The 13,875-nt window shown below is 40.0% G+C and overlaps 1 protein-coding gene across 3 annotated transcripts in view; it reads right to left on the reverse strand.

Moving 5' to 3' along the window:
• Positions 1–1,551, reverse strand: part of RAB18 (RAB18, member RAS oncogene family) — a 61,190-nt gene extending 59,639 nt beyond the window's left edge. For 2 of the 3 annotated variants that reach the window (XM_019731536.2, XM_074324757.1), the window contains exon 1: positions 1,326–1,546. In XM_019731536.2, coding sequence (XP_019587095.1) covers positions 1,326–1,393 — 68 coding nt within the window. In that variant the 5' untranslated portion in view covers positions 1,394–1,546. Of the gene's footprint in view, positions 1–1,325 lie in introns of all 3 variants that reach the window. The other variant, XM_019731537.2, reaches the window with a different exon arrangement.
• Between the last annotated feature and the right edge of the window lie 12,324 nt (positions 1,552–13,875).

The following is a 13,875-nucleotide window of genomic DNA, read 5'->3' on the forward strand; positions in this document are numbered from 1 at the left end:
AAAGCTAAATATATTAACTAACTTCTTAATCCTCAAATTGAATAGATGGTGATCATGAAATGATTTTATTCAGCCCTCTAAGTAACATACACACACAGATCGTACTATGTGGCTAGCCCATAGCGCTTCAATAATTTATTCCTCGTTATGTAAAATTCCCTTACTCCGATATATATATTAACATTAAATGAGGAAAACTATGAAAATGTGTTGTCATACTTTGAAAATATATAAAATTTCAGAACATATTACAGAGTAAGATTTCAAATCCTTAAGTATCTAAAAAGGTAAAACTTTATGACGTGATCTGAAAGATAAGTTTATCAGAAGGTATAGCTAAAATGTGAAATTGCTTATAGCTCCTGGAATTTGAATATTGTTTAAAGATCAAGCAGCCTACAATATAACCTACTCATAATCAGACGGCAAGGAAAACTTTACCCAGAGAACTTTGTTGTAAGATCTGGATGAAATCACTACCCACTTGCAACACCCACCGAGCTCCGAGTCTTATTTTATATCCAGCTCTAAATATTGTCAATATTATTTCCCCCCAAGAAAGTGTCAAGAAAGAAAAGGCCCAATACTACTTTGCTCTCTTACTTCTGTATGATGTGGCAGAATGAAAAGTAATAATTACCCTTTATTTTCAAATTACCCAAATTTTCAAAGGAGGTCCGCAGCTTAAGCTCTAGCATCTTAGGCCAAAATGAATTATTCAAGTCGTCAGAAGACCAATAAGTTCTTTCAGAGCTGACTCATAAAACAAAACCAAAACAAAACAAAACATAAAAGAAGCGGCAACGGGGTGCACCAAAATAGGCCAGGAATGTGATTTAAGGAGTCACCAAACTTTCTGGGTAGAATACTGGGTATTTAGAGAAAGCCCGACAGAAATCCCAAAGTGGTCAAGTTACAGCTCTTACTTAACTCGAGGGGCGACAGGTAGCCTGAATCCCGAGGGGCCGAGACGAGGCCTCGGCGGCACTCGGCCCGAACACGCCCGCCACGCCCTAGGCTCCTCCGCCGCGGAACAGCCGGCCAAGTGGCGGCCCTCGGAATTCCTTTTTTTTTTCTTGGTGCGACAGGGGGAAATAAATCCAAGGAACTCGGGTGCGGCAGAGGCCCTCAACCAGGCCGCTGCGGGTGTCAGGGGCCGCAGGACCGCGCGGCGCAGAGGCCCGGGAGGGCGCGAGCGGAGCCTGACCCAGACCCGCCCGAGGCCGGCGGCCGCCGTTTACCGTTCCCGTCGCGGCCCAGGAGACAGCGGCAACCGAGGCACAGAGGCCCGCCGCCCTCGTCACGGGCCCGCAGACCCGCCTCACCTGGACTTGCCCACGCCACTCTCGCCGATGATGAGGATCTTCAGGGTGGTCAGCACGTCCTCGTCCATCCTGACCCTACTCCACTCCGAGTAGGTTCTGCCTCTCAACCGTTCTGCCTCTCAACCGTTCACCAGGAAGAGCTATCCGCGCATGCGCGCTGCCCCGCAGCTGCCACCTTTTTGGTTTAGATTGCGGGAGCCGGGAAGGCCCATTTCCGCCTTGAGGTAGCTCTGCGTCTGCGCAAAACCGGAGTTCCAGACGTCGTTCCGGGGGACGGCCCCTCCCTTGCGCAAGCGCAGATGGGGAGAGCCGTGTGGATTTCACTGTTCATAGCCTTTTCCTCCTCCCCATCTCTAACCTAACCTTGCTTCGGTGGTGTCCTTGGGAAAGCTGAGTTGGAGGAGTATCACGCTGTTTTATTTCAGCAGCTGCTCCTGACAGCTGCATTGTAGTGGGAAAAGCGTTGTGGTTGAAGCCAGACGACATTAAGTTTAGGTCCCAACTCTTCTGTAAAACCGCTTTATATTACCTAGCCTTCTGAGCCTGTTTCCAATAATACCTCTTAGAATTGTTATGAAGATTAAGTGAGTTAATCTGTGAAGACACTTTGTAAACTCAAGTGCTCTATAAAAGACGTGACTGGGTATTGTTCACTTCTTGGCGAATCCTCTGAGATTGAAGAGAACCCCTCACACCTCAGTTCATCTTCAAAGGGAGATGTAAACTTCAGGTAGATCAGGTGCATACAAACCTTTGGTGATGCAACTTCAAGAACTACTACACCACAACTACAGGAATTGTGTCTCCTTTACTAAGTTGTAAATCTTAGTGAAGTTACCAACTGTAATGCAGGGCTGGCCTGCGGGGTCTGGGCTCCCGCTCCCCACATAAAAGCGCAGGACATGGTGAGACCAAAAAGGAACACCCACGGAGCCATAGGTAGGGGCGTCATACCACTATAGTCTCGCTAGCGACTGGGATGGAGAAACAGGCAACAGGAGCCACACCATTCACGACCCTCACTGCACCGCTAGCAGGCTCAGCCACTATCTTCTTGCTAGCCCCCATTTTGCTGCTAGCGTAGCCACAGGTTATATTAGTGGCCAATGGCTCACTGGTTACAGCTGATGTCCAACTAGCCACAGCTGATGGCCATCCAATCACAGTTGATGGCCATTTACTACCTGAGCCAGCACCTTTCCACGTGAGGGCGAGAGCCTGGAGACTAGCCGTCCCCACATTAGGGATGCACAAAACGAGGCCCAGCTGGCTAGGCAGTGTCTGGGGTGGCTCCTCGCCGGGGCCTGTCGCCCTTGACAACATGGCAGAAGGTCACGGAGGTCCCGCCCCCGGCATGACTGTCCCACGTGTGCCACGGAGGCCCCGCCTGACTAATGGCGCAGCGAGCAGGGTCTCCTGCACGACACCAACCTATACACAATACCTAGCAAAATGCCTGATAACAAGACAAACAGTAAATAAAAATTAGTTCTTGTGTTTTATCTGCTTATACTTGCACCTAATGCCAGATCAATAGATATTTGATTAAACAATACAGGTTAATAAAATTAGCATAAAGTTAGAAATTAATTTTTTAAATACCTGGAAAAGCTCTTTCATTGGATGTTCAAATGGCTCCTTCACCTCTTTCAGGTCTTTGCTCAAATGTTGACTTCTTAATGAGGCCTTCCCTACCCATACTACTGAAATTTGCAAATCCTTTCAGCATTCCCTGTACCTCTTTGTATTATTTTTCTGCACAGCCCTTAACCACCCTCCAAAATACTAGATATTTTACTACTTTATTTGTTCATTGTCTAATCTTCTCTAAAAAGAAGAGAAGCTTCATGAAAGCAAGGGTTTTTGTCTGGTTTGCTATAGCCTCTATATTCCTGGCATATAATATGTGCTAAATAAATATTTGTTGAAGGAATTAATTGAATGAATGTTCTTGAGTCCATTCCTGGCTTTGGAAGATGATGTCAACCAGACAACCTTAACCTCTCATAAAATAGTTCTTGAAACCTCAATTAAGTGTATTCAGGCTATAGCATCAAGAGCTTATTCATAAGGTTCACATTATTGTCTGCTCTTCCTCTCTGGGGCAGTAATTCTAGAAGTGTCGTCCCCAAGTCCCTAGAGATCCCTTTCAGGGGATCTGCAAGATCAAACTATTTTCATAATTATTCAAGATGTTATTTCCTTTTTTCACACTTGTTCTCTGATACCACAGTGAAATTTTCCATAAATCGTGATAGCAAAACAGATTGAAGGCAGACCCAGATATGAGAATTCAGCTCTTTTCTATTAAGCCAGATGTTAGAGATTTGCAAAAATGTAGAATAATGCCACTCTTCTCACTAATTTTTGTTTTACAATAGTTGTTTTCATAAACACATAAATTAATGAGTTTATTTTTTAATGAATTAATACATATATTTAAATTTTTCTCCGTTTTAATTTCTAAGTAGATATTAATAGATATAGCCACACAATCAGTTCTTTCTAGTCCTCAGTAATTTGTCAGAAGATACAATAATTTGTACAGCCAAAAAGTTTGAGAACTGTTGTATGATACTATTCACACTAAGATTAAAAAATTAAAAATAAAATTCTAATAACAGGCCTGGATTTATTGATGCTGCGTGTCACATTGTCAACCTACGTTGGCAACACTATATTCTCTTAAATGTTCTCCTACCTCCTGACCATTTCTCAGTTTTTTGTGAGATCCTCACACTCATATTTTAAACATTTTTGTTCTTTGGTTTTTAGTCTGTATTTGTCTTCTTATTCTACGTACACATTGTCTTCTTGGACTTACATGACGTCTTCATCCCACTTAATTTGAAGAGTGCCAAAGTTACATCTCTGGCAGAGCTTTCTCTCCTGAGGTTCAGGCCAATTTATACAACTGCCAAGTCACCTCCATGTAGGTATGCCAGGTGAAGAATGCCAAGTGAAAATGACTGAACTTATTGTCTTTCCTTCTATACTAGGTTTTTTTTTTCTTCCTGATTTCCTTTTTAACACCCATTTAACTTCCTTTCCCTCACTTCCCACACCAAACATTTAGTCCTTACAGTCCTACTCCTTAAGCATCCTAAAATGTATCCACTTTTTTTCATCTCTACCAACTGCTGTGGTTAGGGCTCATCATCATCTTTTTGCTGGATTACTTACCCATCAGCTGCCCAACTGGCCTTCCTGCCTCCATTCTTTTCTTCCTTCAGACCCCTTTGCCCTGCAGCCAAAGTGGTATTCTTAAGATGCAAATCTGGTTGAGTTATCCCCCCTTCCATATACTGCTCACTGCCCTGACAAGTGTTTATTACCTTATCACTAAGCCCTGATTATTCCTCCAACCTCATCTTTTGCACTCTATGTTCTGGCCAAATTAGACTTCTATCATATTTTCAATGAACCATGTTTTGCTTGCCTTCAGACCTTGCATGCTTCTGTCTGGAGCACTCATCTGTCCGCCATCCCTCCCATGCATGCACAAACTCACAAACACACTTTTGCTTGGGCAACTCCTACACATCCAACATGTTCCAGTTTTGGGATCCCTTTCTCTGTGACGGCTTCCCTGGCCTCCCAGGTCAGCATTATATATTCCTCTGATGTGTTCTCAAGGTGTTCTATGCACCCATTGTGGTATGTACCCCACAGTATTATAATGGTATGTTTAATTGTTTGTTCCCTCACCAGGGTGTGTGCTTTATTAAAGCAGAATTGATTAATGTCTTGTTCATTGTTCTGCCCTCAGCATCTAGTACAATGCCTAGCCTAGAGTAGTTGCTAAAAAATATTAATTAAAAAAACCTAAGTCAACCACGGGAATTTGAAACAGTAATCTCCTTGTTTATTTTTTGTTTATATAGGTTAGGATGTCTCTTTACTCTCTATATTGGACATTATGGGGGGAAAAAAAAACCTTCAATAACTCATAATGCACAACCATTACCAGATACTGCTAGAAAGGAAGTGAGCGTTTATGCACAGATAAGACAAAATAGTATATATTTTTGTGTGTGCTAAATGGGCAATACAGATAATAAATGCTCCAGAAATTCAGACAAGAGTAATTGGTCACTGAAGTTTAGGGCAACCAGAAAAGTCTTCGCAAAGGAAGTCGGTCTTGAAAGAAGGATACATTTTAGACAAGTACAAGAAAGGGGACAACTCTTCAAGCAGAATGAATTCAGTAAAAACCAAGGCATTATGATGATATGTAATGGATGATGTGTTAGATTGATATGTCTCGCTATGTATAGGAAGTAATTAGGGAAAGGGCAGGTGTAAAGGCACAGGGACGTCATGGAGTTCATTGGAAGATACGAACGTGGTGGTGGCACTGGGAACTGGAAATGGAAGGACATGTAAAAAGACATGAGGAATAAATGAAAGACACAGAGAAGAAAAGGGAAAGGAAAATATCAGGTATTTCTCTAATGTTTTAAGCCTCAGTGCCATGGATAAAAAAGAAAACTCATGACAGAAAGGAGGAAAATGGGCTAGGTTTCAACCATGTAGAATTTTATGGGAAGGTGGGCCTTGGAAACAAACATTTTCAGACCTCTTTTAGAGCTATCGTTCTAAAATTCAGGGCAAATAACAAGACACCAAAACAGCAGAATCAGGAAGATGACATTCCTTGTCAGTGATCTGACTGGGGTGCTCTGTTCCCCATATACATGATTGTCCTTAAATCCCTGGAAAAAAGAGTCATCCATTCTTAGGCTTCAGACATAAGTTACTGGCCTTTGTTTTCTGGATCCGTCTTTTAGCATCAATTCTTTCTGCCACATTCAGAAGATATGATCAGCTTGTAAGGGAATATCTAAGGCAAGATTCTTAAAACCTGAAGTTCAGGGTGACCTGTAAGCAAGCCCAGTATGGAAGAAGGGATTGTAATTAAGAAACATTTGGAGATGTGATGGGGAAGGCCTCCCTGAGTCTGTGTTATTCACAACGTGCCCACAGCAGTGGCCCCAGAAAAGGACAACAGAGGAGAAAAAAGATCAAATTGAAGCCACTGACTTTCTGCATTTTTCTGCTGTTCCTGTTAGCATCAATGGTGAAGAATAGAAATGCTGCTTGCAGAATTTACACGTTCTGAACAGGTACCAACATGAGTATTGTGACTCATGGCTTGTATACGGCTGCAGTGTCCAAGTTTAACAGGCCTTTGTGGCTGCAGTTCAGATGCTACTCGTGGGAAGAGTTCTACAGCATTCCTCTCCACCTCCGACCCACTCCCACCCCCACCCCCAGAGGTTCCAAAACCACATTCCAGTATCTCCTTGCTCTGTTGACATGCACAGAAGCTGGTTTGAAGTCAAGGAGGAGTTCATTTCATTGTTTACTTGTTTTGATAAAGCCCTGGAGACTTGGGAGAGATAGATGAAAGATAAAGTCCCTAGAAGAAGTAGTTGGTGTGCACTTTTGGCCCCTGGGGTGGGATTTTAGCCCTAGGATGAGAGAGATTAGCGTGAAGAGCTGGAGTATCAAATTAGGTTTCCTAGCTTGACACAAGTAGTGTTGTCTTCACGGCCCTTGGGACAGTTTAGCCCAGACTCTATTAAGTGGCTCCTACTACAGCCCAGCTCTCACTGGAATCTGGTAACACTATGTCTGGTTTCTTCTTCAAATCTAGAGTGAAAAAGGCTTCCAACTAAATTAATCTCTGAGTTTTTCCTATGTTGGTTATCCTAACCTGACCATGCTGCAGTCCCTTAGTCATAGTCTCTTGAGACACCTGAATTAAATTGTTTCCTTCTGGGACACTGATTGATACACCCATTCTCTTTATAGTTTCATTGACATGAGCACCTAATATTATTCCCATTTTACATTTAAAGAAATGAAGTCACACAGAGTTAAAGTGAGGCCAGGGGATGAGAAGCTCTCCTGATACACTTTCATTACTCCTCATCATCACCATAACCAGGCACACTTTATCTAGATGTGGAAAAGTTTATTTCCCAGCACCCAATGGTATGAAGAGAAGTACCTACTAACTCATCTAGTTGTTTCCTAGTTTCATGTCTTAGCCACAAAGGAAGAGAAATTAACTTTAGAGAACACTGATTACATGGATATAAGTTCTATGCTATTCAAATATTTGCATTTTGTTCATTTTCACTACTAACTAGAACATCTTAGATATTTGGTGTTGATGCTGATACTTTCAGTTCAAAATGCCACGTGAACAGTTCGATATCTGATCTTAGGGTGGAATAGATGGACCACAATTCAAGGTAGGCAGTATATTTTCTTGAAGATATATTATAAGTGAATAATTAAAATTTGGAGTGAATGATAAGAAGAAGACCATGGTGACAATAGCCAACCACTTGGATTACTAAAAGCCAGCAAAGGATAAGCTAATGAAGGACCTCAATGGAAAATATAGTGTTAGAGGTAAGTATGGTTTCATTATAAAGTTAGCTGTGAATTACTAGTCAATGAGTATGAGAATCAAAAATAGAGATAAACCTGGCCTGGATATACTTGGAAGTCAAAATCATAGACTCATAAAACTACTGTCCTATAAGGATACTTGAGTTCTAGTCCTGGCTTTGCTATATACTGACTGTAACCTTTAATAAGTCACTCAGTCTTTCTTACATGTAGCCTCATGTAAAATAAAAGATTTGGGAGTGTGACATAATCAGAAATGTGTTATCTGTTCTCTGCCTGCAGTTCCTGACACAGAGCTCCTAAAACCCTTGTGATTTCCTGAATGATGTGAATGATAGAAGCCTCTTACACTGAGCTCCTAAATCCTTTGGAATTTCCTGGATGAAAGGAGTGTCTTTTGTTCTAAAAAGGCAACTCTTGGTGGGCTCCTGGATAGCTTTAGGATGGGGCTGGCCACCAGAAATAATATTCGTGGTTTCTGATTAAAAGATTCCCAATATCAAGCCAAGAAATTAATCAACATAAGGAGAATCCACACAAATGCCACATCAGGAGAGAGGAGTCAAAGCAAAACCAAAGAGATAGAAGAGAAGGTGAAGGACCAAAGGTGTGTACAAACAACCTAGATGAATTGGAGGGAGCAGGACAAGAAATGGTGAAATATAAGGGAGAAGAGAGAGCTGGCAGAGATTAAAAAAGGTGGGGGTGGCAAGAACCGAAGGCAGACAGATTCAGAATTAATCTCATCAACACCAAGTGATGGTCATCACAGTTCTTTGTTTCCAGGGTCTTAAAATTATATTACTGCCACAAGATCACATTTTTCAGTCCTCAAGCCTGGCCTCGAAAGGACAATAGCTGCAGGAAATTGCCTCTCAGGTCCCTCCGAATTCAGCATTTTACCAATCTTGATAATTGAGTTGAAGAGCGAAACAAAACAAGCACCTTCCCTTTGAAGAACCTATTGATCATGTTAGGAATGTATAAGTTGGAATAGGGGCTCAGTTGCTGTAATAAACGGACCTCAGAATACACTAGTTTAAATAAATATTTCTCTCCCACTTAATTGTTCAAAGATACCTCGAGGTTAATCATATGTCCACACTTACCTTTAGGGAGTCTGGAAAAATCTAATGCGCATCTTGGCAACCCTGTGCCCCTCTAACTCATGGGTTTCTACTATCAAAATGAAAAAAGGAAGAATGAATACTGAGGGACACAGACTAGTCTTCACTGTAAGATGCATCTCCAAGACAACTATGAATCAAAACGTTACTTTTTGAACCAGTGGCTATTTCCTCCTCCTGCTTAAATTTTTTTTAAAAATTATCATTTGGTAAAATTGATGTTTTTGGTGTATGGTTCTATGTATTCTAACACATGAATAAATGTGTGTAGCCACCACCACAATCAGGACACAAAACAGTTCCAGCTCTCTTCAAACTCCCTCACGCTACCTCTTTATAGTCACAGCTTTCCCCGACCCTAACCGTTGGCAACTATTGCTCTGTTTTTTATCACTAAAGTTTTGCCATTTTGAGAATGTCATATAAATAAAATCATAAGTATGTAGCCTTCTGAAACAAATTTCTTTTACTCAGAATAATGCCTTTAAGATAGATCCAAGTTATTGCATGTATCAATAGCTTTTTTTGTTTCCCATTTTCATGGCTAATCCTTCATGGTAAGGATGTAAGGCAGTTTGTTTATTCCTTATCCATTGAAGACATTTGCTTCCATTTTTGGAAATTATGACTAGAAGTTTCCTTCTATTCCAGGTTTCTGAATTTTTACTATAAATGGTTGTTGAATTTGGTCAAATGCTTTTTCTACATCAATTGATATGAACATGTGGCCTGTTAAGATAGTGAATTGTACTGAATAGTTTTTTACTATTAAACCAGCCTTACATTCCCATATAAACCCCAGTTAGTTTTGGCGTGCTAGTCTTTTTATACGTAATTGGACTCAATTGGCTAATATTTTCTTAAGTATTTCTGTGTCTATATTTATAGGAGATACTGGTCTATAGTTTTCTTTGTCTATAGTGTCTTTGTCTAGTTTTGGTTTCAAGGTAATGCTGGTCTCATAAAATGAGTTAGGAAGGGTTCTCGCTTCTATTTTCTGGAAGAGCTTGTAAAGAATTGACCTAAACTCAAACTTAACTCTTCCTTAAATATTTTGTAGAACTCACCAGTGAAATCATCTAAGCCTGGGGCTTTATCTTTTGGAAGATTATTTATTTTTGACTTAATTTCTTTAGAAATTGAGTAGAATTAATGTCATTTCTTCTTTACTTGTTTGGTAGAATTTACCAGTAAAACTATTTGAGGTTGGATATTTCTATTTCAGAAAATTTTTAACTGAGGGTTAGTTATGTAAAATAGTCATAGAACCACTCAGGTTATCTATTTCATCTTGGGTCAGTTTTAGTATGTGTTTTTTTAGGAATTAGTCCATTTTATCTAAGATCTTCAATTTATGTGAGTAGAGTAATTATCTTTTAATGTATCCAGGGTATGTAATGTTTTCTCCTCTTTTTTTCCCTGATATGTGTGACTTCACACTTTTTTTCTTTGTCACTCTTGCTGGAGGTTTATCAAAATTATTGATTTCTGTGTAGCTTGTATACAAAAAAACAGCTTTTAGCTTCATTGATTTTTCTCTAGTTTTTCTGTTTTTACTTTCACTGATATCTCTTCTTATCTTTATTTTTTCCTTCCTTCTGCTTGCTTTAGGTTTATTTTGTTCTTGCTTTTCTGGTTTCACATAATAAAGTTTGAGTTATTGATTTCAGATCTCTCTTCTAACATGAGCATTTAATGTTAGAAAATTCTTACTAAGCACTGATTTAGCAGTATCTCACAAATTTAGATGTGCTATATTCTTATTTTATTTCATTTGAAAACATTTTCTTTCCCTTGAAACTTGCCTTTCGATCCATGAATTATGTAAATGTCTGTGGATAAATTGCCAAGTGTTTGAAGATTTTTCTAGTACTGATTTATAGTTTGATTTCATATGGTCAGAGAACCATTTCTATGATTTCAACTAATTTAAATTTGTTAAGATTTGCTTTGTGAGCCAGTATGTGATCTACCTTGGCAAATGTCCCATGTACACTGGAAACTATTCTTCTGGTTTGGGTGGTGTGTTCTATAAATGTCAATTAGATCCAGTTGTTTGATAGTGTTGTTTAATTCTTTTATATGATTGCTGATCTTCTGCAATAATTATCTATTTCTCCTTTTACTTCTATCATTTTTTGCTTCATGTATTTTGAAGCTTCATTGTTAGATGTATGTAAAAGTAATAAATGGAGCCACTTTAAAATGAAGCCAGAGCTGCCATCACAGAGCAAATGTCTTGCACATCTGTCTTGCATATGTCTGAAACCTTTAGAATCTTAAAACAGGCCAAAATGGGTTTTGGACTAGGCCTGAGGCAATGTTGTGTCCCAAAGAACTGTTTGCAAATATAACAAGAAAGCAGATATTGTGACTACCGGAATGATGACTACAGGACTGGAAAATTTAAAAACTGTTTAGAATTAGTGTCATTATTGGTTATGTTATTTACACCAATAGAAATATCTTCCTTCTATTGATGTAATTGCTCCCCTTCTTTTTCTCATAAATACCCCTTGCCTTTGTCTGCTAATCGGAACATTATTTGGGCTTTTGCCTGAATCAGTGTTTCCCGAATAGCTATTTTTTTGTTTAATCTGAAATAAATGCTTGTTGCCTCTCACTTGGAAAGGTCTTTTATTTTTAGATTAATAATTTAAAATTATTTTATCTTCTAGATGAATTGAGACTCTTATTGTTTGTTATATAGTGTTCTTTTTTTCCCCTGGTAATTTCCTTTTTTTGAAGTGTACTTTGATAAACTTTAGCTATTCCAGTTCCCTTTTATTTTTATTTATTTTTTATTTTTTCCTCCTTTCTTCTGCCTTCCCCGCCCCCTCACTCCAGTTCAAGTCATTGTTCCTCAGTCTAGTTGTATAGGACACAGCTCCCTGTCCCATACTTGTATTATGAGCCTTTGCGCTCCCTCTGGCTGAGGCAGTCGGTAGCCAGTCATTGGTTGGCCATTCACAGCAGCGCACAGCAGCTCTCATCTGTTGCCGGCCACTCATGCTGAGCTCATGGAAGCACACAGCAGCCCATGGCAGTTCACGATGGTTGCCGGTCACTCATGCAGGCCACCAGCCACTCATGGTGGCACATGGTAGCCCGCAGCAGCACACAGCAGCCCCACGGCAGCACTCAGCAGCCCACAACAGCTCACGCTAACCTCCGGCTGCTCATGGCAGCCCAGCTCCAGCCCAGCTCCAGGGAGAGCTGCTGTTCACAGTCTTAGCTGTAGAGGGCACAGCTCACTGGCCCATGTGGGAATCGAACCGGTGACCTCGGAATTAGGAGAGAGCGTTCCAACCACCTGAGCCACCTGAGCCACCAGGCCGGAACTATTTTTTATTTCTTTTTAATTTTATTGGGGAATATTGGGGAACAGTGTGTTTCTCCAGGGCCCGTCAGCTCCAAGTAGTTGTCCTTCAATCTAGTTGTGGAGGGAGCACCTCAGCTCCAAGTCCAGTCGCCGTTTTTCAATCTTTAGTTGCAGGGGCACAGCCCACCATCTCATGCAGGAATTGAACTGGCAACCTTGTTGTTGCGAACTCACGCTCTAACCAACTGAGCCATCTGCCACCCCTCTGGAAGCTCAGCAGCAACTCGTTGTCTTCAGTCTAGTTATGGAGGGCACAGCTCACTGTCCCATGTGGGAATCAAACCAACAACCCTGTTGTTCAGAGCTCAAGCTCTAACCAACTGAGCCATCTGGCCGCCTTCCCCCCCCCCCCCGCCCCCAGTTCCCTTTTAAAATGATGTCTTCCTGACAGAGCATTATATTTAAAGTGAGGTTCTTATAGACAGCATAGAGTTAGTTCAAGACATTTTTAAATCAATTTTGGCAATCTCTGTTTTTTAATTGGTGTATTGAAATTGATATGTTTGGACTTACGTCTACAATTTTATTATTTAGTTTTTTCTTATTCCCTCTGCTTTTTATTCCTTTGTTCCCCCTTTCCTGACTTGTTTTGGGTTATTGAACATTTGTTAGTATCCCATTTTAATTCATCTATTTTCAAAATTATAAATTTTTGCATAGTTTTTAATGATTTTTCTAGGGGTACAATATACACACTTAACTTTCACAGCATCCTTAGAATCAGAGTTTTACCTCTGCAATGGGAAATATAGAAATCCTACAAATATGTAGATCCCAGTTACCTGTCCCTCTTATGTTCTAGTTATCTTATATATTACATCTTCATACATTGAAGTCCCCATCAGATATTGCTAAAAATTTTGTCTTCAAATATCAAACATATTTTAAAGAATTCAAGAGGAAACTAATAATCTCTTGTAGTTACGCAGATACTTATCATTTCTGTTGCTCTTCCTTAAGTCATCGTATTCCAAGTATTCTTATGGCATCATTCCTCTTCTGTCTGAAAAACTTCCTTTAGCAATTCCTTCATAAGTCTCCTGGCAATGAATACTCTTAGTTTTCTTAATCTGAGAATATTTCCTTATACCTTCCTAAAGGATATTTTTACCAGATACCCCATTTGGGGTTGACAGTTTGTTTCTTTCAGCACTTGAAAACTGTCTTACTTCTTACTAGCCTCCCAGGTTTCTGATGAGAAATTCATAGCCATTTGAATCATTGTCTTTCTATTGGCAATGAACCTTTTTCTCTGGCTGCTTTCCAGATTTTTTTTCAAATATATATTATACACACACACACACACACACACACACACACACACACACACATATTAGTCATCATGTGTCTGAGAACGGATTTCCTTTGGTTTATTCTGTTAAGAGTTTGCTGATTTTCTTAAATCTGTAGGTTTATGTCTTTTGCCAAGTTTCAGAATTTTTAGCTATTTTTCTTCAGTTTTTCTGCACCATTCTTTCTCCTCTCCTTTTGAGACCATGATGACATGAATGTTAGACCTTTTGCCATTGTCCCATAGGTACTTGAGTCTATGCTTTTTTTTTTTTTTTTGGTATTTTGTTCTCTCTGTTGTTCAGGTTGGATAATTTCTATTGAT

The sequence above is a fragment of the Rhinolophus sinicus genome, linkage group LG02 (assembly GCF_036562045.2).
Source record: "Rhinolophus sinicus isolate RSC01 linkage group LG02, ASM3656204v1, whole genome shotgun sequence".
In the NCBI taxonomy this organism is placed as follows: Eukaryota; Metazoa; Chordata; class Mammalia; order Chiroptera; family Rhinolophidae; genus Rhinolophus; species Rhinolophus sinicus.